The sequence below is a fragment of the Dermacentor albipictus genome, chromosome 6 (genome assembly GCF_038994185.2).
Source record: "Dermacentor albipictus isolate Rhodes 1998 colony chromosome 6, USDA_Dalb.pri_finalv2, whole genome shotgun sequence".
Taxonomy (NCBI): domain Eukaryota; kingdom Metazoa; phylum Arthropoda; class Arachnida; order Ixodida; family Ixodidae; genus Dermacentor; species Dermacentor albipictus.
This window is the reverse complement of record NC_091826.1, coordinates 101,154,317-101,179,719: the sequence shown is the minus strand read 5'-3', so window position 1 is coordinate 101,179,719 and position 25,403 is coordinate 101,154,317. Positions and strand designations below refer to the sequence as shown.

Genomic DNA, 25,403 nt, shown 5'->3' with positions numbered 1-25,403 from the left:
TGCTTGAGTCACTCACCTAATTCAATTGCTAAATACCCGCTTATTGATCATATTGCCCATTGCCGCACAAATTTTGAGGCGCTGCAATATAATGCCTGGTCAGCAAAAACTTTGTTCACACACACACAATTACGTATGTATATGCTGTTTATTAATTGTGACAGGAGAAGTATAGCTACTGAGGATCCCGGTATTGTCTGAGTGTGTTGTTGGCTTGATATGAGACTGATCACTATTTGAGAATTCTAAAAGAAATGGTACTGCCACACAATAATATGAAGGAAAGAAGCCTGCTTACACTTACCATGTGAAACTTTCAAGCAATAGCAAGACAACACGCACCACGTCGGACCACCAGCTTAGTTTCGACATATTTTTTTTCTTTATTTCTTCCTTGCAATAGACGCAAGTGTGCACATTGGGGCCACACAATAAAACGCCACCCGTAAACATTGATGTCAATCTCCGCATAAGTACATGTGCAACCATTGCATACGTCACAAGTTGATTCACTACCACTACGTTGCTTGGTGCAGAATGGCGAATATATGTGATCCCACAGATAAACAAAACTCGGCTTCAAATAACATCGTTTGGATTCAACTATTGTTCTGTCTATAGCAAGTTTCTAGGATTTAATCATATAAAAAAATATCAATACATGTCTGCGTCACTACAAAAGAGGACATTTTCGCACAGTCGAACGTATGCGCCTGTCTGCCGATACTTCTGTACAAGATATCACAGGTGAACTTGAGTTACGTGGTCTCTTAAGGGAATGGCGACAGTCCAAGCTTCACTCTTAAACATTAAGCGCAAGCAGCACTATTACGTGAAGTATACATTCTGCACTGAGGACTTCGCCATCTCGATTATGTAGTGCAAACGCGAGAAAAGATATACAAGTCAACGGGTTATCAACCGACGATGATTGCACACTGAGAACATTAAGAACACTAAGAGCGTTGAGCAAGCATTCCTGGATTCGAATGAAGCTTGGACTGCGACCATTGTGGCTTTTGTTTAGCAAACTCTCACAAGCCGCATTCAAAGATTGTTCACGAAATCACACTTACCTAAGTATCAGAGTGTTGAATTCAAGTACTCTTATCTAACACAGACAGCAACATTAAATGTTCTAACTTACGTCGCTATGTTTCAAAGCATAGTGTACGAGAGCTGGTAAATTGTGTACCAAAGAGACGCCAGTATGAAATAATAAATTAAGCTCAATTGGTACATTCATTTTCTGCAATGCCACATAAATGAAGCCACCATAAGAGAAGGCTTAATAAATCCAGAAGGGATCTCGAAGAGGAAGGCGAGAGGTGATGCTAGCGTTCAATTTCCACACCAGCAACGCCTGACGTCATAAATTATGGTGCAGTCTGCTCGCCGCTCGTTGTGTGTTGAAAATGTTTGCGAGAACCCTGCACCGTATTCGAATGTGCGTAAAAACTAAACATGGCGTGTTATGGGGAATTTCCTTTATTCTGCGCGAAAATGGCCGAATTGTGCCATAGCACGTCAAAGCCTGCTATGCCTGCAGTGACGTCATCGGCGTCATGGATTCTGCAGGAAATTCAAAAAGCGAACTTCGGCCTACCTTATTGAAATACAGTTGAAACTCGGTTTAACGAAGTGATGACCGTGCTCGAATTATATTGTTAAACAGGGAAGTTCGTAAAATCGGGAAAGGAATTTTGCGGTCTTTCGGAATCTAAAATTGTAACTTAGTGACACGAAAAAGCTACCGCGGCATCGTATTTGCCCCGTATCCAGCCATCTGTCGCATAAACCCTGAAATAGCGAAAGCAACCACCGCCGCCCATACCGAGACTGTGTGGAGTCCGCTGTTCCGCGCATGTGTGTGGCCTACAGCCTCGTCAGACTAAAGCTAGGCCCATGACCATGGCGCCTAGATGATTTAGCGTGATAGCTCTAGAGCTATCATTAGAAAGGAATCACCGCTTTTTTTTTTTGCTCCCTTATTTCTGGAAAGACTTCGTTAAATCCAGTTCAGACAAGTTGGTGTAGGTAATTCGGGTTGATGACAACATCGAACCCTATGGGTACCTGCCTATGGGTACCTACGAACCCTATGGGTACGTGAGAATGGAAATTTTTTCGTTCCATTGGGAACTTCGTAAAATCGGGTTTCGTTAGATCCAGTTTTAACTGTAATATTGAAATATGTTTTAACTACCGAGAATGGTACAAAAGCACCGAAAGACAATCTTACCAGGTTCTTCTGATCTATTATTTCTTTTTGGTGTCTCTTTTTTATTGGTATGTACAACAACAACCCCATGGTGTTTGTAATGACCTGACCCTGTTTCAGCGTTACGCTCACGTGATCAAGAGTGACTTACTTTTTACCGTTACACACGTGCGATAACTACTTTTTATGTTTGTAACGTTTTCGCGAGCTCTTCTTGTGTAAGTTATGCAAAAAGAAGTACTACTTCAATATGATGGAAAGGTACTGTCCTTTCTCATCAATGCTTTCAGGCACTTCAAGACACCACACGCACAAAACAAAACCGAAATGTGTTTACATTTGAACCATGGAGGGTGAAAAAATGAATTAACTGCATTGCTTAATCACTAGTAGTGACCTTCAGCTGGCCAGTCATCCAATGCACAATCTCAAATGCACGCAACCTTAACTTCATGCTCCCTAGATCGCTACTAGAGGTGTTCGAATTAAGAAAAATTTCGAATTAAAGCGAATGCGCGTATGCGAGAGTGGAAAAAAATAATATGAATATCTAATCGTGTATAGCATACTTGTTTGCATAATAATGCAGAAAATATATGAATTTTGAAATTGCAAAGGAAAAGTACGACTCGCTTTTATTGCCTGCGATGCAGGTGACGCCATTCGCTAGTCTTAAACAGGCAACTCGCATGTCAGCGAAAAATAAAAATTCGTGACATGTTTTTGGTTGTCGTAAAACAAACACCTGAAGCATCAGATGCATCACCTGCATGGACATTTTTGCATCAAAGGCGGGATGCAATAATTCGTCATAATCCCGTTTGTACAGGCCCGTAATCTTATGTATATGAAAACGAATATGCATACAAAATTGCGCAATTGAATTGATGTTCTTTAGATCCTTTAGTCGATCCCTGTACACAACTAGTAAGATTCGCACATTCCTAGCAGTTTATATTTTCTAAAGTGCTTGTAATGGTGTATTCACGTTGACCTAAAGTCAGCCAAATGTGCAATCCACCGGTGATGTAGACATGTGCGCTCTTGCACTAAACGAAGTGGCGAAAATCCCCAGTACGTAAAAAAAAGGAAAAGCTGCCAGCCATGATGCTCAAGCTTCGCGAATCCCTCTATGCGCCGAATCAATGACTACCAAAAACCCTGAGCTATAGAAAGGAGTCAGTGAAGGTTGCATGCACTTGAGGTCCAATCAAAAAGGTAAGACGCCGATCACGTGATGAGCGAAAACACTGAGGAAAAAGAGTTCACGCAGCCATTGTAAGTTGACCGCAGTCATGCAGTCATTAAAGTGTGGACAGTGAAAGCAATGAAGAGCAAAACATGCAGGCGCTCAGCACGCATGACTCTAAGCGCTCGAACCGTGAGAGACTCCAGACAGATCAACGTGGCGCTGACCCTGCGATCCGTATCCGCCATTGCAACATAATTTTTCTCTGAAAGCGCAAAAGAAAACTGTAGCCCAATTTCGTCATCTTTTTCTAGGTCACATCTTCGTTACCAATATCCGCCTCAATTATCACACATGAAGCAGGAAACATCAGCTCAAGTCGTTCTGCTGCAGTGTGGCATTGCTCCTGCTGCTTAATAGGAATCTCCATTACTTACGCAGACGTAGAAAACGCAGATTCCGGGAGTCTCGAATATTTTAGAGCTTTATGAAATCAAACAACATTTGTTGCACAAGTGAACTATCACTAGGGCACCTGCAACTACGCCTCGCTTTCTTTTTTTTTGCGTCTTCGTAACGGAAGCAGTTTCGGAAATTTCCACGGATGAGAACGTGTTGAAAGTTCCGCGTTTTCTACGAATACGGGTTCACTGAAAACATTGCGCCACTCGGGCGAGCAACGAGATCGCCCACCGGCCGTATTTTCAATATTTTTCTTAGGCCGCAGCTAATCACAAGAGCTGGTACGAGCCAATTGTGATATCGCTCATATTATTAGCGGAGGGCGGCGGCCAATTACAAGCGAGTGAAAAGCTTTGGCGAATTCAGCTGCGCGACAATTGTAACTGTGCGGACACCCATGAGCCACAATTTGCATATGTCAGTTGACAGCGCTCACGTATTGGCTTCCCGTACTTCTTTCAACTGCGAACACTAGCAAGCATGACATCCTATAGGTGCCGCCAGGACACATTCCGCTCATGCTTCGCCTTTATCATTATGCAAAAAGGTAAGGCGTGCAGACAGGACACAAGAGAAGTGGACAACGCGAACACGGCGTTCGGAGAACACGAATACGGCGTTCGTGTTGTCCACTTTTCCTCTCTTAAGCGCTTACTGCGAAAGTAGGTAACAGAGGAACAACGTGTACAGTGTAGACTACAGTCTTCTGCCCACAACAAATGTTTCCTCCATTGCGTAAGTCGTAACCGAGAATGGCTTGCCTTATACCACGTAATCTGCAGTGAAAAGTGGTTCAAACATGGAACTAAATGTGCCTAGAATGTCCAATATCTTGCATCGTTCTGTTTAGTACACCCGACGCATGAAAGTGAAGTTAACGTTTAATTGAGACTGCTGTCCTGCTTCAAGTTGATGTCCGTCGCAACGCAGAAAATAAAGGATGCTGTGACGCCAATACCATGTTTTCTTTTGGTACGAAGCCTAAAAATAAGACTTCTCTGGGCCCCTCGGAAACGCCACATGTTGAAACATCCCATCGCCAACATCGCGATCTCGAAGGGACTTTTTCGAAACTCCTCGAGTTTTCCACTTCACTGGGGCCAGGTACGAGCGCAGGAATAGCAGCTTACTTCTCGAGTCTACACGGTTGAACTAGAGCAGGAGAAAGTTGACAAATGAAATAGAACCCAGGCGTTCTTGCACATTCACCGCTCACATATTTCAAAGCACTTCGACGCACACATAATGAAGTGCGGAACGCCCACAACCGAAGAATACACACAGTGGTATCTGTAACTCTCACGATTTCCCATGAAGATGTGCTCGCTCTGGTGCTTTGCTTGTTTACAAGGAACGTGCATTTTGTTGCACTCACACGCTTCCGGCACGTGTCATTGCTAAGTTCGTGTTTATCGCGATTTTTTGCGCAGCTTTTTTACGGCACAACCGCCATAACCAAACTTGCGCATAACTTCCCCATGTGTCAAGTGTGGCGGTCGAGACTGCTCCGCGCTACGCAGAGCTACTCGCTGACAGTTCTCGTGATATTGGTCATGAAGAATTGAGTTGGGGTAGCGAATTCAGGGCTGCAAAGTAGTGCGTAAATGGCGCTAACGATAACAATGATAGAGAAAGCACTCTGTCTGCGTTTCTTTTCGTGTTCCTGCGGTCAGTGCCCCTCCTGCGCTGGTTGCCTGCCACACGGGTTTTCTCTCTCGGCCAATAATTGCACTAGTTAATTCAGCACATTCAATTGGGGCTCACAGCTGATCTGCGAACGCTGAACTGCGGACCCGGCCGCCGGAAGACTGCTTGCACAGCCCTTGTTCTTAACCGGTTAAAGAGCCACGTGACCACGTAGCCACGTAGCAACACAAAGCTCTGGCACACGAATCACGTACAGAAAGAGAACAGAACTGTACACACACGAGGCACTTATGGCATCAATGACACGACGAGATAGATGGTCTGTTGTGGGGCAGCTAGTTCCACTGATTGCTGTCGCCTTCGAGTCCCACAGCACACACGCAAGTACGCACTCACACACTCACACTCCCACGCGGCGCGAACACGCACACACTCTGGACGTCGGCGTATCACCCGGAGAGGCAAGGCGGTCAGGCCACAGGCGTCACGACAGGCGCTGCGCTGGCTGCCCCCTAAACGTGCGGTCAGCGAGCGTCCCGTTCCGTGACGACGTACGCCTTGTTCTCGACGCCGTTGACGGTGTAGCAGGCGTCGGCCTGGGAGAACTTCTTGAGCTCCACCTTGACGGCCGGATGCGCCTGTCCCGCCTGTCCCGTTGCGGCCTTCCACTGCTCCTTGAGAGACACGTCGGACGGGCCCCAGTGCTTGGACGGTCGGCAGGCGTGGCGCATTTTCTGCGCCGCCAAACAAAGGAGGTGAATGAAAAGCGTGTTTACTTGTTTTTTGGAAAGAGCGGGAGGGTAGCGAGGAATCGAGAGATGACAAATTCAAAGCAGTACTGTCCTAAGATCTTTGACTATCGTTATTATTTTTCGTTGAGCGATGGTCCCGCGATGCTCGAAATCCCTAGCTAAACATACTGACATGCACCATGTTGGTTTAGGCTGGTTGGTGCATCTTGTCAAACGGCAGGTTTTCTTTTTCCTTTTTTGTATTCTTTTTTTTCTTGAACAGCGCGACACAGGACAAAAAAAGCGAACACATGACGGAGCGATGGCCCACCTGCCCCCCCCCAGGCGCAGGACGGCGCTGTATAGACTGGGCCTCTCGATCCTGTGTCGCGTTGTTTAAAAAAATATGCCGTTCCAAATAACGGCAAGCCTCCGCGCACCGCGCTAGAATCCACAGCCCCGACTCCGGAAAAAAAAAATCACGCGTAGGAGACCGGCACGTGGTTGCGATGCTACGGGGCCTCGTGAACACCCTTTCGGATATTATTCAGCAAGCTGCACACACTGCCAGCTCGAAGTGCACGGCACGTGTTGGATGCTCTTAATCCAGTGCTTCCAGGTCCCGAGTAAGGCCCATGGCTCACCTGCAGCCTCCTGTTCGCATAAGGACCACTGTCCCTGGATCGTGCCACATGACCTCAACGACCATCACCAGCTATGGGACTTTGGTGTCACGGCGCATCACCACACAGGGTGCAGTGCGCACATGGAGAGTGTTCACTCTCGCCTCTCTTTTCCTCTTTCTATTCTCCCTTTCCCTTTCGCCCAACATAATGCAGCAAACCGGACGCTGGTCGCGTTGGCCTCCCTTGCTTTCCTTTCCTCGCTTCCTCTCTCTCTCTCTCTTAGAGTACCCTAATATTTCAATATAACGTCTTTACCCGCCGCGGTGGCTTAGCGGCTGTGGCATGGTGCTGCTAAGAACGTGGTTGTGGGTTCGATTCCCTACCTTGGCGGGATTTCGAGTGGACCGAAATGCGAGAACGCTCGTGTACTTACGTTTATATGGACGGTAAAGAACTCCAGGTGATCAAAATTGTTGCAAAGAGCTCCCCGCCACCAGACACACACCCCTATGGCGTGCATCATAATGAGGGATACAATTTTTCAATCCATTCTCGATGGTTTGGGTCGTTTTTCTTTTTCTATTTGTCTCTAAGCTGTTCGCACGTTGGGAATATGATTCGCTAGAGTAAGCGCATGGCATGTCTTTCTTTGCTGTCTGCATTGGTTTGCGTAGCGCTGCTATGGCAACCATCAGCGATCTCCGACTTTTTCAGTTTTCCGACGCCACCTTCCTTCAGAGTTCTTTTTTTGCTTTCTTTTTTTAGTAATTTGTGCAGGAAATTAGCCCGACCCGTGCGACAGAGGTTTCTTCGAGACTTTCATCGTTACAGATATCACGAATGGCGTGTTTTCTTGAATTTTTGTTTGCTACTGTATCTACACAAACACTTGCATTTATTAACTTTGAAGTACATTAATGCCTTCCTAACCCGAAACTTTCGTACTTGCCTCTGTAGCCGTAGAGTCTAATACTACATAGTGTTGAAGGAAAGCTGGCACGCGATTCTGCCCGCGTTGCTAGCATGGCGGTCCAGGACTGTAACATTAGCTTGCCTAAGCTTCATTCTTCCGGCTTCAAATGACTGCGATGACCATATGAGCAAGTTAGAACAACTGACCATACTAACATTGCCGAAGCAAGTTTTTTTTTTCTCGCGGCATATTTTTATGGCATCAGCTGCTCTCATTTACCCTGAAATTTATATCATGGTTCGACAGTTGAGAACACTGCAAACAAAATAGGTGTTTACAATGATTGTGCATTGTGACACTGTGGGGCTGGCACGGCCCAGTAAGGTAAATGTTGGCCTGGAGCCGTGTATCCTCAGACAGTCTGTACTGTTGTTTAAATTATTTAATAAAAAAGAATCACCTAGATTCTGACGCACGCCTGGGCAATGCTGTCGTGACATATTCGGGTGCCGGAAGTTGCGCAATACATTAGATTATTCGTGTGCGGAAAAGACCTAAGTACTGTGCGTAAACACTGTGATATCAAGCTCGCTACACAATGGGACAAAAGAAAAAACATATGAGAGGTGGAGCACGCTACTTCGACAACTACTATCTGCCATATAACAGAGACATGCACATACTTCTGTAACATTTCTGGTAGTTGAACTACTGGAGACTCAGATTTTCCTCTAATTACCTAATTTAAAGGTTTGTCGCTCAGAGATGGCCTTCAAGGTCGAGAGCATCGCGCGGGCATCGCGACCAATCTTGGAAGCCGTGTTATTGTTTGGGTCATAGGCAGAGGAGTGAATATTGTGTCCCCATGCAGAAGATAGAGGTAGCCGACATTGAGTGTACCTGCATCAGGGTGTTCCCAGGCGCCCTGTAGACGGCGACGATGGCCCAGAAAGGTATTTGCAACATGACGAACAACGTGATGGTCCAGCCAATGCCGATGGCCCAGGGCGGGTACTCGTAGTCGCCGTACTTTACGGGTTCGTTTTGATCCAGCATCGAGAAGATGAAGATGATCTGCGAGATCAAGAAGCAAAGTTCAGTGCGATCCTTCTTATTTCTTCATTTTTCTTGCCCTGACGAAGACAAACCGCGATTACCGATCATAATACAAGTTTGTTTTTCGCAACAGGAACCCTGGGTCTATTTACCCACTGCTAATCAATGCAACTGTCCTACCTCCTGCGATCCCCCTTGTGATGTTTGCAGTTCCACAAGTCGAAGCTTCATGTACGAAGCCACCGCTGACTGTCGCTAGTTTGCTAGGCGTCAAGCGCTACAAACGCCGAGACTCGACTATAGTAAACCGTCCCCCAATCTAACATTCGTAAGCTGCGAACGATGATGCCTTGCCCACCACTTTGGCAAGAAACTTACTCTCGACAGTTTCGCTGGACATTCGCTCAGTCACCGAAGCACAGCCAACGAGCATATATTCTCCTAAGAGACTCAAGAGTACCGCCTTCAACTTTGCGTGCCAACAGATTCTGCTAGTGGGGTAAAATTACAAGGGACAGTGGGCAGTTTAACCTTCTAGTGGTAAAATATAACAGTAGTCTCCGCGCAATTACCGACTGCGTCTTACCAGGAGCACAAGTGGCGAAGTGACAGTCCACGTCACCTTCCAGTACCATCCCAGACGCCTGTTCAGCATAAAGTAGACGTCATCCGAGAACCTGGAATATCCTGCAAAACAACAGCATGCCGGGTGTGTAAACTTCAAAGGAATTGCAGACTCAGAAGCGGAAGTATTTTGCGTGTACAAATTGTCTAAATGTTGAATGTCTGCTGCAGCGCGAAGAATTGAGTCGTTCGCCAGACACTGCGTACAGCATTCAATACTGGTCACAACTGCATAATGACAATGCCCTTATACTGCCCATCTTATTATGCCTTATTACTATGCCTAATATACCATGTCATTGTCCGAGTAGCTAGCTGGAGTTCGGCTTAAGCAAACTATTGCCGAGGAAAATACGACGCGTTACAGATCACACGTTTCGATTAAAATTAAAGCTCGACTGCGCCACACCTGACAGCGCAGTCCCGTGAGTCATTAGAAATTAATTTTCCGGAAAAGAATGAAAACACGAGTATAATCTGTCGGATTGCTAAGAATAATTCTTTATGGGACATAAGTCCCTACTGTTGTCAGAGAGACAAGGGTCAATATAAATGTGTTTCCTAACAGCTGTACTCCAATAACCTTTTGTGTTGCTTGGCATGGACAAAAAACAGTTACCTTAGAGCGAAGCCTTGAGCACCCCGCAAGCACTGCCAAATTCGACTGATAGCTCATGCCAGCGTACTCACAGAAACAATTCAGATAAAAAACCGTTAAACACATTGTCAAAGCAGTCCTTCGCCTATCGCGGCACCTGTCCGTGCATCCAAGGTGCATCGCAACTGTAGCAATTTCGCTACTGGTTTTAGGGATTTAACAGAGACTCTTTAGAGGGATAAAGACTGTTTTTCTATCGTTCCCGCAATATTTAATTTTCTTTTCATTAAGGTGCGTCGATTGCAAAAAAAAACGCCCACTGTGGCATGTTCTCCGAGCGTTAATGAACTCTTCTTTAACAGCCCAACACTACAGCACTGTGAATCATGGCCTAATGTGCAGTTGTCCAGAACTACGTATAGAAAATGGCCCATGCATAACTTACCATATATGTAAATGAGTGAGATGACTTCAACAAGACCGATGAAAGTTAGCGTCGTGCTGCCTCCAAACCTGTCCACGATCTCGAATATATACTGGCCGCCCTGCGAAAAAAAATTAAAGCGATGTAAGGGCATACCCTAGCGCATTTGAGAGCGTAAGCATGACAGTTGATCTCTTTAAGATTAGGGCTGACGTCCCGATAAATGTGTGCCAACGTCGCTTCAACGTCGCGACAATACAGTGTCGTTTCTGCTAAAAGAATACGGAGGCATGGATGCGCCATAATGCAAAAAAAATGAATCTAGAGCTCGTCAATTCTCTTATGCATTTCATGCCACACCGTATCTCGATGAAAATGTCGCGTTTCTTGCACGTCGAAATCCACAGCATATAGGCATTAAGCAGTGTACAGTCTCTGGTGCAAGACAAGCTAATGATGTGGGTTTGTGGACATTGTCATTGACGGAAGTGTTCAGCACGTATAGAATAAAGAAACGACTCGCTCACCCTAGTGACCATCGGGAGACCAAGTAGGAAGCAGACGATGCCCATGACGATGGTGAATGCCCACTTGCGCTTTCGCAGAAACGGCGCCTGGTCGCAAATGCTCGTCACGAATGTCTCCAGGATGGCGAACTGTGCAACACAAAGACCACACCATCGTGTCTGATCGAACAAAACACTTAAGGTTGACCCAAATGAAACAAGCACTCAGGTAAGGTTGAAAACAAACTCATGTTGACGTTTCGGAACCGCTACGTTTTCCCTGCTCACAAGTTTATTTTCTTTCAACCGTAGGCGAGTGGTTGTTTTATTTCGGCAATGTATGACCCTCGCCAGATGAGTTTTCGTCAAACTCTGGACAACACCAAGTTTAAAGTCACCGACGCCGCACAGGAAAGGCAACAACCAACATTAACCAACTCTTCGTCTAGAGGGCTAACGAACAAAAAGGAGATAGCGGTTACTCAGGTGTCGAGATAGAGACAAGATTGAGCACAATGTTGGTACATTTATTCTTGTATCATACCTCCTGACACGTCTATTTTTAGTGACAAATAACCGAGCCATGTGACTGATCTATCGTGGTTAGGTAATTTTTCAGTGCGAAATGTTCCCGCTTACCTCCGAGTCGAGACCGAGTATGAATAGCATGAGGAAGAACAGAACGGACCACAGTTGTGGAACCGGTAACCGCGTCAGTGCCTCTGGATACGCAACGAACGCCAGGCCTGGACCTGTGAAAAGTATGCGATGACACATCACGATTCAGAGCCAGAGCTCTGAGGTGAGAATTGTTGTGCACTCGATGCTACAAGTAATGATTATTTCATTATTGTCTGTACTTTCTTTGCAATACGATTCGCTGTCACACGTAGGCGCGCACCGCTTGTGGGTGGGGCAGGAAGATCGGCGACTTTTGACTGGGACGACACAAATTGATTCTCCGGTAAATTAAAATAAAAACTTACATTAAATGTGCACAGAACGTTCGAGCAGTGGCTAAGGTTTTAGTATAGTAAATCAAAATAAAGGCCCGCATGAAGTACATGCTGATGCTAGTACAGTAATAAAAAAACCGTACGTAAGGTCCATACAAAGTATACTAAAAGGCACTAAGGATTAAGGATTTAGCAAAGAAAATTGAATAAAGGCAATGTCGGATACCTATGGAGTCCTAAAGACGTCATGTGGAATATGCAGAAAACTGAAAGGTCGGAGATGGCTGTTCTCAATTGTTATAATCTTTATGCAGTCGTAGTTTCCACAGGGTCTCCTGTACGTGATATTCGGGACCACTCCGGTAACGCTCGCAACGAATTCAGTAACTTTGCCAAAGACTGTGCATTGAAACGTTGCGGACTGTCTGCTGCAAATGGTATGACAGAGACGTACCTCCCTGCGCGACATCCTTCACATCGACGTTCCCCAGGTCGTGGGCCATGGCTCCAAGGACGGAGAAAATGACCATTCCCGATATGATGCTGGTGAACGTGTCGAGCACGCTGACTATCATGGCATCCCTGCGAGGCATCGACAAAGAAATTAGAGCTAATCAACAGTGCAGTGAAATGGACTTGAAATACCTATCAGTAGTTTAGCTCGAGTGCAGCAAGCAAAGTCTGGAGCTATAGAGAATATAGTAACAGTCAGTTCCACATTATGAGCAGGGAACCAGAGTATGATGGCCTGAAATAAACGTTTAGATGTTCCTGCAATAAAAGCAAATAGCCAAGCTTTACAATAGCCCCTCTTAAAGGGGAAAGCCTTAAGCGGCTCGTTGCAATGGCTCATACCCAAGAAAATGCGGCATCTAGTTCAGTGAAGCAAAAAATACCGTCATCAGGAATGGATGGCAAGCAAGAAAAAAAATGCAGTGGCTGAATATAAATAAAGAAAAGGAAGAACAAAGGAAAGAAAGAACGAACAAAGAAAGAAAGAACAAAAAAGAGAAAGCGAAAGAAACAAAGAAAGTAAGAAAAAAAGAAAGCGACATAAAAGATAGATAGATAGATAGATAGATAGATAGATAGATAGATAGATAGATAGATAGATAGATAGATAGATAGATAGATAGATAGATAGATAGATAGATAGATAGATAGATAGATAGATAGAAAAACAGAATGAAAGAGAACGAAATAGCGCATTAAGCGCTCACATGTGTCCTTGAGGAGGCCGACCTACAGCGCCATTTGTTCACTTCAAACTGCGGCTCGTTATGTTTTGCAAGAAGTCTGACCTCTCCGATTGTCTAACTTAATGCACTACCACGTGTGAGGCAGGCTTTCGTCTTCACGTGTTTACAGGAGTGTAACATGCTGCTAAATTTTCTTTTCCTAATTCGTTTCTATTAGAAGTCTCAATGTAGAAATAAATGTCGGTGCAAGTGTGAAGTGTGGGAAGCCGGTCACGTGGCAGAGTAGATAGTGGAGCTTAAGAGAGCGCGTGTATGGGCATATATATATATATATATATATATATATATATATATATATATATATATATATATATATATATATATATATATATTCCAACTTAGGGTGCTTTGCTCCTGACCGCCGTCGTTTGCATTTCGCTCCCTCTCGAAGACGCAGTCCATGTGCCGAGTGATCTCCTGAACAATACCTTGCAATGTGGTGAACGCAGTTTAAATCATCACTCCGGGATCTCAAAGCGGTGTGACGGATTGCTAACGCATTTCTCTGGCATTTACCGCTAAATCGCTACTGAATTGTCTCACTCTTTAGAATTTAGGCGTCTGTCGACTTATTGAGAAATAATGCCGGCACTTCTGTGGCACCGCCCATGGAAAACTACTACCCGGGGACAGCACCGCTGTCAAAAGCTCACCAGCACGGTTGGTTCGTCAAGTGTCTCACAAAATGGCGGGTTGTGAGCAGGTGCAAACAGGTAGCGGACCGCTGGATGACGCACCTGAACACGTTGTTTGAGAACTTGTTGTAGCTGCTGTACATGATGAGACCACCCATGGACAGGCTGAGCGAGAAGAACATCTGTCCCGCTGCGGCCTGCCACACCTTAATGTCCAGCAGCCGTTCGAAGGAGGGAGTGATGAAGTAGAGCACGCCGTTGATGGCGCCCGGTTGGCAGAGGCCGGTTATCATGAGCGTGATGAGGATCACGTAGGGAAAGGTGGCCGCGAAGTAGACCACCTTGCCCGAGGTCTTGATGCCCTTCACGAGGCAGGCGACCACGATGATCCAGCTGAGCAGCAGGCACAGCGCCAGGTCCCACTTGACGCCGCCCAGGTCTTCGAGGCCGTCGCTGATCTCCAGCACGTAACGCCTGTGGAATGTGCAGAACGTGGGGCAAGGCGAAAGGAAAAAAACGAACATTTTAACTGATTATTCAATGGCTGAATGAAAAAAAAAAACGTGAATTTCGTTACACATTGATTCCTTGATTAATGGCTTCGTGTGTTCTAACTCGGTGCACAAGTTGGATAGTCCATCTCTTCCTCTAATTAGCACCTTTCGATGCTGAGCTACAATCAGGAATCACTATATCTATTGGTATCAGCAAAACCAGAACAAGGTAAAAGCGGGAGCCAACGTTTAGACAAGTGTGCCTCTCTTTTCCAAGGAGACATATGCTTTCCTCCGCACTGGACATATAGGTAGGGTTCTTCTAAAGGGGACAGGGGAACGCGGGTCGCCAAAGAAACGGCTGGGGGTGTGTTAGCGGCGAGAGTGTAGAATTAAAAAGAAAGCTGTGCTATTCAACATCGCTGGAGGAATGTTTGAATAGCACACCTTTCTTTTTAATTTTATTAGTCGCCGCTAACATACCCTCAGTCGTTGCCAAGCCCATCCGGCTTACACCCTCTCCCCTTTAGAAGAACCCTGCCTATATGTACTGTGCCGAGGAAAACATATGTCACCTTGAAAAAGACCAGTCCACTTGTCGAAACATTGGCTCCCAGCTTTACCTTCGCCTCGTTTTGATCATCGCCTTGAACTTCGATCTCCCGCCTTCCCTATGCTTTCCCTACATCTATTGCTGATGGACACAGCTCGGTGAAAGTAACCGCCCAGAAATGCCCTTCGAGCAAGAAATCTCAGTTTTGCTGATGGGCATTGTTTTGTGTTTACGTAAGTCGGTCATGCAAACTTTGAAGGCTTTAATGGAACAGCAAAGGCTAGATCAAGATGGTTCCCGCAAATCCTGCATGTTCACGTGCACGGTTACGAGCTCATTTATTTGTGCGTGCTTGACACCTCACTGTGCGGCTATGCCACCCATTGGCTCAATTGCTCACTCGCAGCCGTCTCATTCCTCTACCCTAATTCTGCCACGGAGGATTTCGTTATGCGATAATATTCTCGTTGCAAATGCGGTGGTATGGTAATGTACTTACTCCCAGTAGACCTGGCTGGAAGGCTTTGTCACGTTCAGGTTAACATCCGAAGTCTGCAAAAAAAGTTGGATAATATTGAAAAGGTCTTTTAGATGAACGAACCTTTTACCTTTCCGAATTTCCTTTTACCCTACCGTTCGTGCCAATTCCGCCTATAGTTAACGTTAGTTCGTTTACCGTTCTGCTTGAGGATAATTGAGACACTTGGTCAATGTCTCTTCACCGCAGACGTGCAATTATCCGTATGCGGGCCTCTGCACCCTAGGTTTTGTAATGCTTTCGTTACTGTTTGGCGGGTACAGTGTAGGTATTACTTCCCACAGTTTCTAAAGACAAAGAAGGAACCGTTACGTTCCTCCAGTTTCTCGACGATCTCTCAGTTCACATATATCTATTCAGATAAGAGCTCCAGAACTAAAGCTTCCACAAAACCTCTTAACTTTAGAAAGAAATGAGCACAACGCGGAAGAACATGATTCGACAGAAGGATACGCTAACACGGCGTTTTTCTTCAGCCTTTGACCTCCGCTGCGCGTTTAGAACTTCCCGAGGCCTCCGCAGTTGTACTCTGTATCTTACCTTTCGACCAACGACTTAATGATGATCGTTGCGAGAAAAGTACTATACCTACGGCGACGCCGCGTACGTGTCTCGGCGGACCCCAATAACAGGTCTCGCGGTAAGCGCATGCACGACTAGTCGGTATTCTTAGGTCAAATAAGGAAACAGCGACGGCCGGGTGGAGACAACGAATAGCAGACGAGGTTCTCACGTTCTGCGACCTCACGAAGCAGGGAGTGTCGTTGGCCCACCGCGGGTCGCAGCGAGCCCACGGCACCTGCGACTGGAACGTGGAGGCAGTGTAGTAGATGGTGTAGGCCATGATGACGTTGTAGTACACCGCCACCACCATGGAGACGCACACCATGGCGAAGCCGACACCTGCGCACAGGAGAGGTACGGAGCAACGTACATACCTTCGTTACCTGCAGTATGAATTGCCTTAATTTATTTCTAGGGTTCGACGAGCCAAAACAAACAAGAAGACACGATCCGATAACGGGGCGAGCCGTAGTGGGGGATTGCGGATTCAATAAAACGCGTTGTGTTTGGTGCCTGAATAATTACTAGAATTGTGGCACCGCTGAAGACGGGTGGCGCCTGACGATGTTCCTTCTCTCGCCTTCTGAGCGTCAATTCTCGCGGTTAAAAGATTAAGGAATAATTTTGGCCACCTCAGGTTCTTCGACTCGCACCCAATTCGCGGTGCACGATGGTTCCTGCATTCTGCCTTCACCGGAATGCAGCGGTCGTAGCGGGGATCGGACCCCCTCCCCCCCCGCCCCCCCCGCCGTTAATGCTCATCTATCTTGCTCTAAATGCTTGCGCTGTCTTGTTTTGCTGTTTCTTGCTTGCTATTTTCTTTTTCTTTTTGTTTTCCTTTACTCGCGGCCATTGCTTAGCGGTTAGGGTGCTCTGCCGTCGATCGCGAATCCGACTCCCTGCCTCAGTGGCCGTGTTTCCACGGCTGCGGAATGCAGGAAAAACTCTGTACCGGTACCCCTCTGCATGCCGCGTTTCCTTGCCTATGCGTTGTTCTAGACCGTTAAGGCGCACAATTCAACACTGTCAGCGATTCCAAATTATGCTGAACAAGCTCTCGTAATGGCCTTTGCTCACGGCAATCGACACAGAAGAGAATGCACCGTGGCGGTGCAGTTCGTATGGAGGTCCGAGTTGCAGCAAAAGTGTGTGCGACTGCTATGCGCGGTATTTCATTCGGCTAACGAGTGGAATCATATCCACGGAGGCGATGATAACATCCACGCCTTATCGTGGCACTGTCGTCTATTCGATACGCAAATGAATAAATATCTAAAGCGATACGATGAACAGCCGATCGAGCATTGAGCGTGCAGACGCTACTGGAACACTGTTCTGGCCGATCCTCGGCCCAGAAAGCACTGAATTCACATTCGTGTTTTTTTAACGACTGGCTTGCGTGAGCGCCTTTGGCTACGTGGTACTGCACGCGCACGTGTGCACGTTCATCGCCTTCCTCTCCCTCTTCTTTTTTTCCCCTGATTCCCTCCCTCTGCAAAGGGTAGCCGACCAGACGCTTTCCTTGTTAACATTCCCACCTTCTCTTTCTTTTCTCTCTAAACCCCACAATTCTATCTTCGAAGTTTGCTCCAAATTGGATACCTGTAATGCATATGTATTGACACGTTGCTAGGAATCCCTTTCACAACTACTCCCAAGTTTAACGCTTAGGCGAGAATAAATTGTAACTCAATCTAAGATTTCTTATTGAGCACTGTCATACCGGCAACTCTCTCGTTGAGACCCCGTTAAGCCCTCTGCGAATTTTTTTCGCAGCTGTCACCCTTAAATGTCGCAGGGCACAGCGTGGGCGCCCGGGGCACAGGTGACGTACCTTTGCAGATGGGCGCGCAGGCCCAGATTGTGAGCGGACTCCGACCAGAGAACTGTCCGAAGGCGAGTTCCAGGAAATACATGGGCTTGCCGGCCAACGCAAGCATGATGAGATACGGGATGAGGAAGGCGCCTGCGAACAGAGACGACACAGCATGGAAGACGTGCCGACAAGTCGTCGAAGCGATGCAACACAACTGTCAAAAACACTCAAAGTTTCGCGTAGCTAAGTCATTGCAGTGATGACGATTTTCCATAGATTGTACATAAAGCGGGCCACAAAAGCTTAAATAAATCATCCGGTCTTGGTGGAGTGTCGCTACAGGAGGCTTTAACCTCGCGATCAAGGAAGGCAGTTGAGGTACTTGAGCATTTTTTTTTGTAACTCACTGGGGTGTGTCACTGCAGGTCCTGCAAACCACTCTTTCTTCGAAATGCAACTAGAAGACACGAAGTTTCCTCACGGGCTATAACGGACCGTAATGTATGCACAACACGTTGCAGACACGCGTGCGGAACATCTTTCTTATCTGGACTCTCAAGAGCTTCCATGTACTTTCTGCTTTCCGTTTCGATGTGGACACGGTGTCGGAAAACCTGCGAATCTTATTTATTTACTTATTTAATCAGTAATGCCAATCACAAGAATAGAGAGGAGATGCCCTAGTAGGGCGGCATGGAAATGAAGAGAATACAGCATACGCACAGGCAAAATGATGAATACAAAACGAAAAGCGTAATTTTCAGCTTTGCAAGGCCAAATTTAAAGCTAATCGCACGCAACTTAAGATAAGTGCGGACCAAATTCAACTTAACTGCTTTTACACTTAGAGCCTGACCTGAAGCCGTTTTATGTCGTTTACCATTGCGTGTGTAAGTGCTTCCATAACATGCCGTTTTGTTATGATTAGGCGGGGATTAGATAACCGCCGCTCGTCGTTTGTGCCTGTGCAGGCGTTTTTTAAATATCTCACTTAACACATTGCTTTCAGATCCGCCGCCATGGCAATCATGGAATGTCATTTGTTGCCAGAAAGAGAATGATTTAAAAAAAAGATCCGCCTCTTACCATCATCACAATTACGCCATTTATTCTGCCCGTGAATGTGCCTTCACTGCAAGACACGTGCACTGCAGTGCATTTTGTATAGCAGCGAATATAGACGTAAATTTCAATGTTGCAGTGTCTGGGCAGCATCAGTTCATCATTCTTGGCGCTTACGTTTTATCTGGCAATGCACTTATGTCATAAGCATTTTATATTCGGTTGATAACACGAACTTACTAAATAACCAAGTTTGGACTAATGCATGACCGCTTGCGTCTCCCATTGAAGAAAGCTACCTTAGAGATGATCTCATTTGTATGTTCTCTGATGTTTATTTCGTGCTTTCTCGTCCTTAAGGTCAATGAATTATTCCCACACACCATGATTCGGTTCAGAAGACATCTCTCCACGCAAGACGCCCTTCTGCAACTAAAGCACCAAATCATAGAGAATCCGGGGCGTTCGACGAGAGCCATCCTCGGGCTGGACCTGAAGAGGGCCTTCGATAACGTTCGCCACGATGCCATATTGCGACAAAAAGACAAGCTAAATCTCGGCTTGCGCACGTACAACTACGTCCGGGCCTTCCTCACAGGAAGAACCGCTCGCATGCGAGTGGGGCAACTACAGTCAGAGCAAATCAACATCGGCAGCTCGGGCACCCCGCAGGGCTCGGTGATCTCGCCAATGCTCTTCAACCTCGTCCTGCTGGGGTTGCCCGACCAATTGTTTTCAAATCGAAGGACTGCATCACACGCTTTACGCGGATGATATTACGATCTGGACGACAACGGGCAGCGACGGAGCGATCGAGCAACGTTTACAACAGGCCATCCAGTGCGTAGAAAACTACCTCGTGGGCACGGGACTCGCCTGCTCGGCCGAAAAATCCGAATTCCTGCTAAATAGACCAGTCAGAAAGGGGCGCCCACCTAATTTCTACACCCCCCTGGAAAAGCAAAAGATCAAATTAACGGCATCAAATGGCCTACCCATCCCGATAGTAGAGAAAATTCGGGTACTAGGAATGATGATAGAGCATAAGGGGGGCAATGTCGAAGCACTTCGCAAGATAACGGCAAAGGCCACCAGCGCAATGCAGCTCATTCGACGCATCACCAACAAACACGCGGGCATGCGCGAAGGCAGCGTCATCCAACTCATACAAGCCTTCGTCATTTCTCAGATAAGGTACACGGCAGCGTTTCACAACTGGACGGTTGCGGAAAAAAAACAAGCTCAACGCACTCATACGCAAGGCGTACAAATGTGCGTTGGGACTTGCGCCTGGAGTTAGCACCACCAAGCTCTTAGAACTAGGCCTACACAATACGCTCGAAGAACTCGTGGAGGCGCAACAAGTGTCCCAACTTGAACGCCTATCCAAGACCCGCTCGGGCAGACACGTACTTGAAAATCTCGGCATCACATACCACTCGCAACACGGCGTCAAAGTAGACATTCCAAGACCCATGTGCGAGCAACTATACGTACCCCCATTGCCTCGCAACATGTAGCCCTAACACCACACGGGGAGGCGTAAAGCCAGGGCACAACAAATGAACAAAAGTTACTCTAACGACAAGGAGGCGGTCTTCACCGACGCAGCCCGCTATCGAGACAGGAAGAGTTTCGTGGCGGCAGTTACTAGCCACCGAGGTAACCACCTCACGAGCGTCACCGTGAACACGGCACATGCCGAAGCGGCAGAGGAAGCGGCCATAGCACTAGCCCTCACACAAACCAAAGCTACATACGTGATCTGCGACTCGCAAACGCAATTCGCAATTTTGCAAATGGGCGCATCTCGCAAGAGGCGTATCAGATACTCTAGCGACATCCCATACACCAGGGAGAGGCCGACGTTGATAACCGAAGGCATTTGCTATGGATCCCGGCACACACTGGAATGAGCAGCCCCAACGAAGCGGCTCACGGCGTTGCTCGAGGCCTGACTCACCGAGCAGCATCGGAGGAAGAGCCCCCGCGGGGTACTGCCAACGTCTGGGCATTGGAGGATCGTATGACCAGTTTTCACGACATCACGGCACACTACCAATTACAAAGACGCATATACCCATTCCCTCACGCTAGGTTAGACAGGACGCAAGCAGTACACTTCAGACAATTACAGACAGACTCTTACAGAAACCCCAGACTCATGCACGCCATATATCCAGACATGTACACTACAAACAGATGCACATCGTGTGGCGAAGTTGCCACACTAAATCACATGTTATGTGAGTGTCGGGACCTAACAAAGAAGTCGGGCAGTGCCGACCCCTCCGTCTCTTCCACCGCCAGCCTCCAGTCACGCTGGATGACCGCACTGCTCAGCTCTGGCCTGACAGCACAACTCTGGGCCGTCCAGCGAGCCGAGGAAGCCGCTTCGAGACAAGGTCTCGGAACCGCGTCCGCGGCGGGTGCCCAGACCCACTAAAAAGACGCCGGACTCAAATCTTGCTGATTTGAAATAAACGTTTACGCTCTCTCTCGCCCCTAAGAACGTTATTTTCTGCATATTCAGTCTAATGTAACATTAATGATGCATCGTCAGCTTCTTTGTTGCCTTTGTCACCTAAAGGTGGCGGCAGTAGACAAGCTGCCAAAACCAAGATACCCCCCCCCCCCCCTCCCCTGTTATCCTCACCGCTAGGGTGCATTTCATTATGCACTTACGTAGTAAAATATAGCATATCAAATCAAAACCACCATAAGAATGTGTTGCAGCTACTTTCGAAAGACGAACGTTCAATTAGTAAAATGTATCCTTGGGCGAGTGTGACCTAAAAAGCAGTGCGCGAAGAGACGAGGGCACAGAGAACAGGTCAGGGGCCGGTAATGGTTTCTGTGATTCACGTTATGCGCTACTATTTTGCCAGCACGATGCCACTCCCTCGTGTCAGCGCCCCCTAATGAAATGGAAACAAGCTCCAGACCCAACAATATATAGAAGCCAAACGGCGTGACTGGTTCAGCATGAGCAATAAAGAGACCTCGATGTTCTTACCTCCGTCTGGGATGGAATGCGCGACCATGGTGCGCGTGAAAGGGGCCCTGAACCACTTTTCATCATAGTGAAGAAAGACATTTGAAGTGAAAATACTGAGGTACTTTCTGCTTTGCCGCAGAAAGTACTTCAACGCGTCCAGAACTAGAATTATTGGTAATCGAATGCGGCCTCCGCTGTGCTCCCGTTTCTTCTTCAATGCATTGCACTGCGAAGGCTACGGCGGAGCCGGGCGTGCCCACAACGCTCCGCCTTCCAGATGTCACCGTGGTGCGCAGTTCAAATTGTATTTCGGATGTTAACGTAGACGCCACAACTTCGGCCTTTGGTGCCTACGACGCGCAAAACATGGGCCAAACGCGGTTGTACTCAGCGAGCCGCAGTGCGCTTGGACTCGTGGCGGCATCCCGCGGCAGCCGCGGTATCTACGCCATGTAGCTGACCGCAGCTACCAGTAGCAGTCGCGTATGGGAATGCGCTTTGTTACGAAATGAAGAGTAAGCCTGACTGCTTTAAAAAGGTAAGCGAGCAGGCTTCTGTTGAAAAGAGAGCGTTTGAGAGACGCGGACCGCGCACGACAGCAAAACTTGGCTGAGATGTTCACAGCGGCGTATGCTACCCGCGGACTGTGTTACTCCACAAGCCCAAGGAGTGGTTCGGGCCCCTTGAAGAGCAAAATAGTATACACTCTACAAATCTGATTATGCAAGCGGGTGTCGTGACGTATGTGAATTCCGCGCTGTGCGACTGTATACTTTATTGTGCTTGCTTTCGCATGGGACGGCGTAAATATGATTCGAATGCCATTAGGAAGACCAAGTCTTCACTCGTTTTGAGTCAGCATTCACCTGTTCTGACCCATGTGAATTTCTAGCTTTGGAAACTTGACGTTAAATGGCATTGCGTTTTGCGGGCTTACTACGAGGCGTCTTGGTGAGAGTTTGTGCTCGCCTACAGGGTCGAATCCACCATGAAAGAGCCTAGACGGCAAAAAGCTAACAAACAAGATATAGACAACCAAGAAAATGAATGAATGAATGAATGAATGATGCTGATTACACTGTCAGGTCTAAAACGAGCTGTGCCCATCAGCCTCGTCTTGCCAGCCCCTCCCCCCCCTCCCCCCCACGCGCCGCAACTGAGTCGGCAGAACACAGATGAATATGTAAGGTTATAGACAGGCCCAAATAAACCAGTAAAATTATCTGGCTGTTATGCTAATGCTATGCCAAATTCTTTCCGCGTCTTAGACACACTCATGCTTGTAGACAAGTGCGCTGTGCGTTCCTTTCTTGCTGCTCCATCGCTACACTGTCGCGGAATCTTCTTCTAAACATATCAGAAAGATGTACGCCTTCCTCTGTGCTTCGTTCACGCGGAGCAAGCAACCCTGGCGACAGCACAGTCCATGTCATAGCTAATTAAGTGCAGCCTTTCAAAAGCTACATGAGTGCGTAAATTAAACGCGCAGCGCAAGAACACGGGACGGATAGCAATAGGCAAACGTAGTCCCGTGTTCGTGCAAGGTATGTATAATTCTGCGCCCCGATAAGCTCAACCTTTCACTCTTGAGGGAAGTGTAGCGGTCTTTGTCAATCAGAGGGCAAAGTGCAAGTTCGTACCCATAATAACTATGGTGGTGATGATAATGAGCATCATCACCATCTTTTGTATTCACTGCAGGAGGAACGCATCCCCTAGCAATCTCCTATAACCCTTGTCCTGAATTAGTTGATTACACCCTATGTCTTAGAATGTTTCCTCTCATAATCGCGCCTAATACCTACGCAGTCCTCAACAGTGCTGCCTTTCCATTCACCATTATCATCGTGACCACCAGCAGCAGAGTTAAAGGAACGTAGAGACTAAATTTGGAAGCTGAATTTCATATAGCATAAGCTTTGCATGCTTACGAAAAACGCTTTCACAAAGTGTGGCTTACAGCAGATGGCTAATAGGCAATTTATTACTATGTTAAAGTCGGGCAATGTAACGTGGCTTCCTTGTCCGGGCTTAACTCGATTGCCTTCATGAAAACGTCGTTGTTGAAAGCAAAGTAGTGCGAGTTAAAAGACTCTGGTGGCACCGTATTTTTAGAGCGGCTGCACGGGCAGCATTTACTCAGCATTTACATAATTTGCACCCAACATTTACCTAGTAATTCTAAAGTTATTCGCCCCTGCTGGCGCTGAGTATTGAAACGAGAAACTGTGCGGTAGAAATTGCGCGACATTTCATTACCGAGGACACGATCGTGCATCTGCCGGTCGTTATCACGGTTCCCTAGATGCGGCGCTTTACCAGAGAGTTAAAAATCGCCGCCCGAGAATTTGGTGTCTGCACTCCTTTAACCCTGTTGCAGGGAAAAGTTATTCCGTCATCCCCAGCACTGGCCAACCGACCCCGCCTTCTAAACTGGTGATCCTATTACCTTGGTCGCAATGCCGTTAGTACGTATGGCTGCTCTACTCATGCTGTAGAACAGCTCTACTGTTCTCATCCCAATCTCAATGAAGTTCTCATCTTTTGCGTTTCGTGGCTAATGCGCGCAGCTCGCATTCTGCATCATATGGCTGCTACTATTCTACACGCCATCTTTTCGCTGTGCAGTCCATCCAGTCATGCCTGAGCTACTACTGTGTAAACTGGGCCCCGTCGAATTCTTCTCTTCCTCTATTCCATACGTTTACTCCCTCCATCGCAGACGAAGGTCTTGCTTGGACTTACGCTATGCCGGTCACGCCGTTTTGTTTCGGTATGGCAGGGTTTGGTAAGGGCAGGCCACCTTCTGTGCCACTGCCCATTCTTCAACGCTCGACTATGTATCCTGAGAGCTAGTCTTAGATACTTGGATGGTCGACAGCTCACGGAGGAAATGATTCCGGGTAATCGGCGAAAGCACTCTTCGATGCGCAATGCCATAAAAGCCTGACTACTCTTCTTGAAGGTGACTGGACCGCGCCAACTCTTGCGACTGTCAGCAAACATTTCTCTCCGTGTATGTTTACGCTAACGCTTTATTAGCCATGTTAGCTTTCGTTTATCTGATTTCTCTTTTTGGCTACATCTTCCTCAAACTTAAGGCAGCCAACAGGGCACGCCATTGGTTAACCTCCTAAATTTCTTTCATTCTTTGTCTCTGTCTATTATTGCGGCATCATTGGAAATGGTGGCGCAGAAAAGGCAGCTTGGACCTTCTCTCTCCTTTCATTCGCTTGCCCTACCCCTTCCTCCGGCATAGGGTAGCCAACCAGACTCTTGACTGGTTAACATCCCTTCCCTCTTATATCCTTCTCTCTCTATCGTCTCTATCTATGTCTATCTCTTTATTTGCTATGAACAAAACATTTGTACTCACTTAACTTGCTTTCAAGTTCTTTTCGACATCCTTTCTTTTCCGTTAGGCTACCAGTCTCGTTCCCACACCATGATAGCTGTGTAAAGCAGGATGGAGTCACGTCGCAGTTAATTCAATGTGACTTTTGCACGTGAAATTCACGCCTTATCAGTTCG

At 47.0% G+C, this 25,403-nt stretch overlaps 1 protein-coding gene across 2 annotated transcripts in view; it reads right to left on the bottom strand.

Moving 5' to 3' along the window:
- Window positions 1-359: 359 nt before the first annotated feature.
- The window catches only part of LOC135913672 (sodium- and chloride-dependent glycine transporter 2-like), a 151,528-nt gene continuing 126,484 nt past the window's right edge, over window positions 360-25,403 (bottom strand). For both annotated transcript variants that reach the window (XM_065446245.2, XM_065446246.2), the window contains exons 3-13: window positions 17,831-17,962; window positions 16,166-16,335; window positions 15,394-15,446; window positions 13,950-14,321; window positions 12,408-12,535; window positions 11,637-11,749; window positions 11,019-11,147; window positions 10,513-10,612; window positions 9,432-9,532; window positions 8,690-8,863; window positions 360-6,253 (exon numbers count right to left, since the gene is read on the bottom strand). In XM_065446245.2, the coding sequence (XP_065302317.2) occupies window positions 6,044-6,253; window positions 8,690-8,863; window positions 9,432-9,532; window positions 10,513-10,612; window positions 11,019-11,147; window positions 11,637-11,749; window positions 12,408-12,535; window positions 13,950-14,321; window positions 15,394-15,446; window positions 16,166-16,335; window positions 17,831-17,962 (1,682 nt within the window). In that variant the 3' untranslated portion in view covers window positions 360-6,043. The remainder of the gene's footprint in view (window positions 6,254-8,689; window positions 8,864-9,431; window positions 9,533-10,512; window positions 10,613-11,018; window positions 11,148-11,636; window positions 11,750-12,407; window positions 12,536-13,949; window positions 14,322-15,393; window positions 15,447-16,165; window positions 16,336-17,830; window positions 17,963-25,403) is intronic.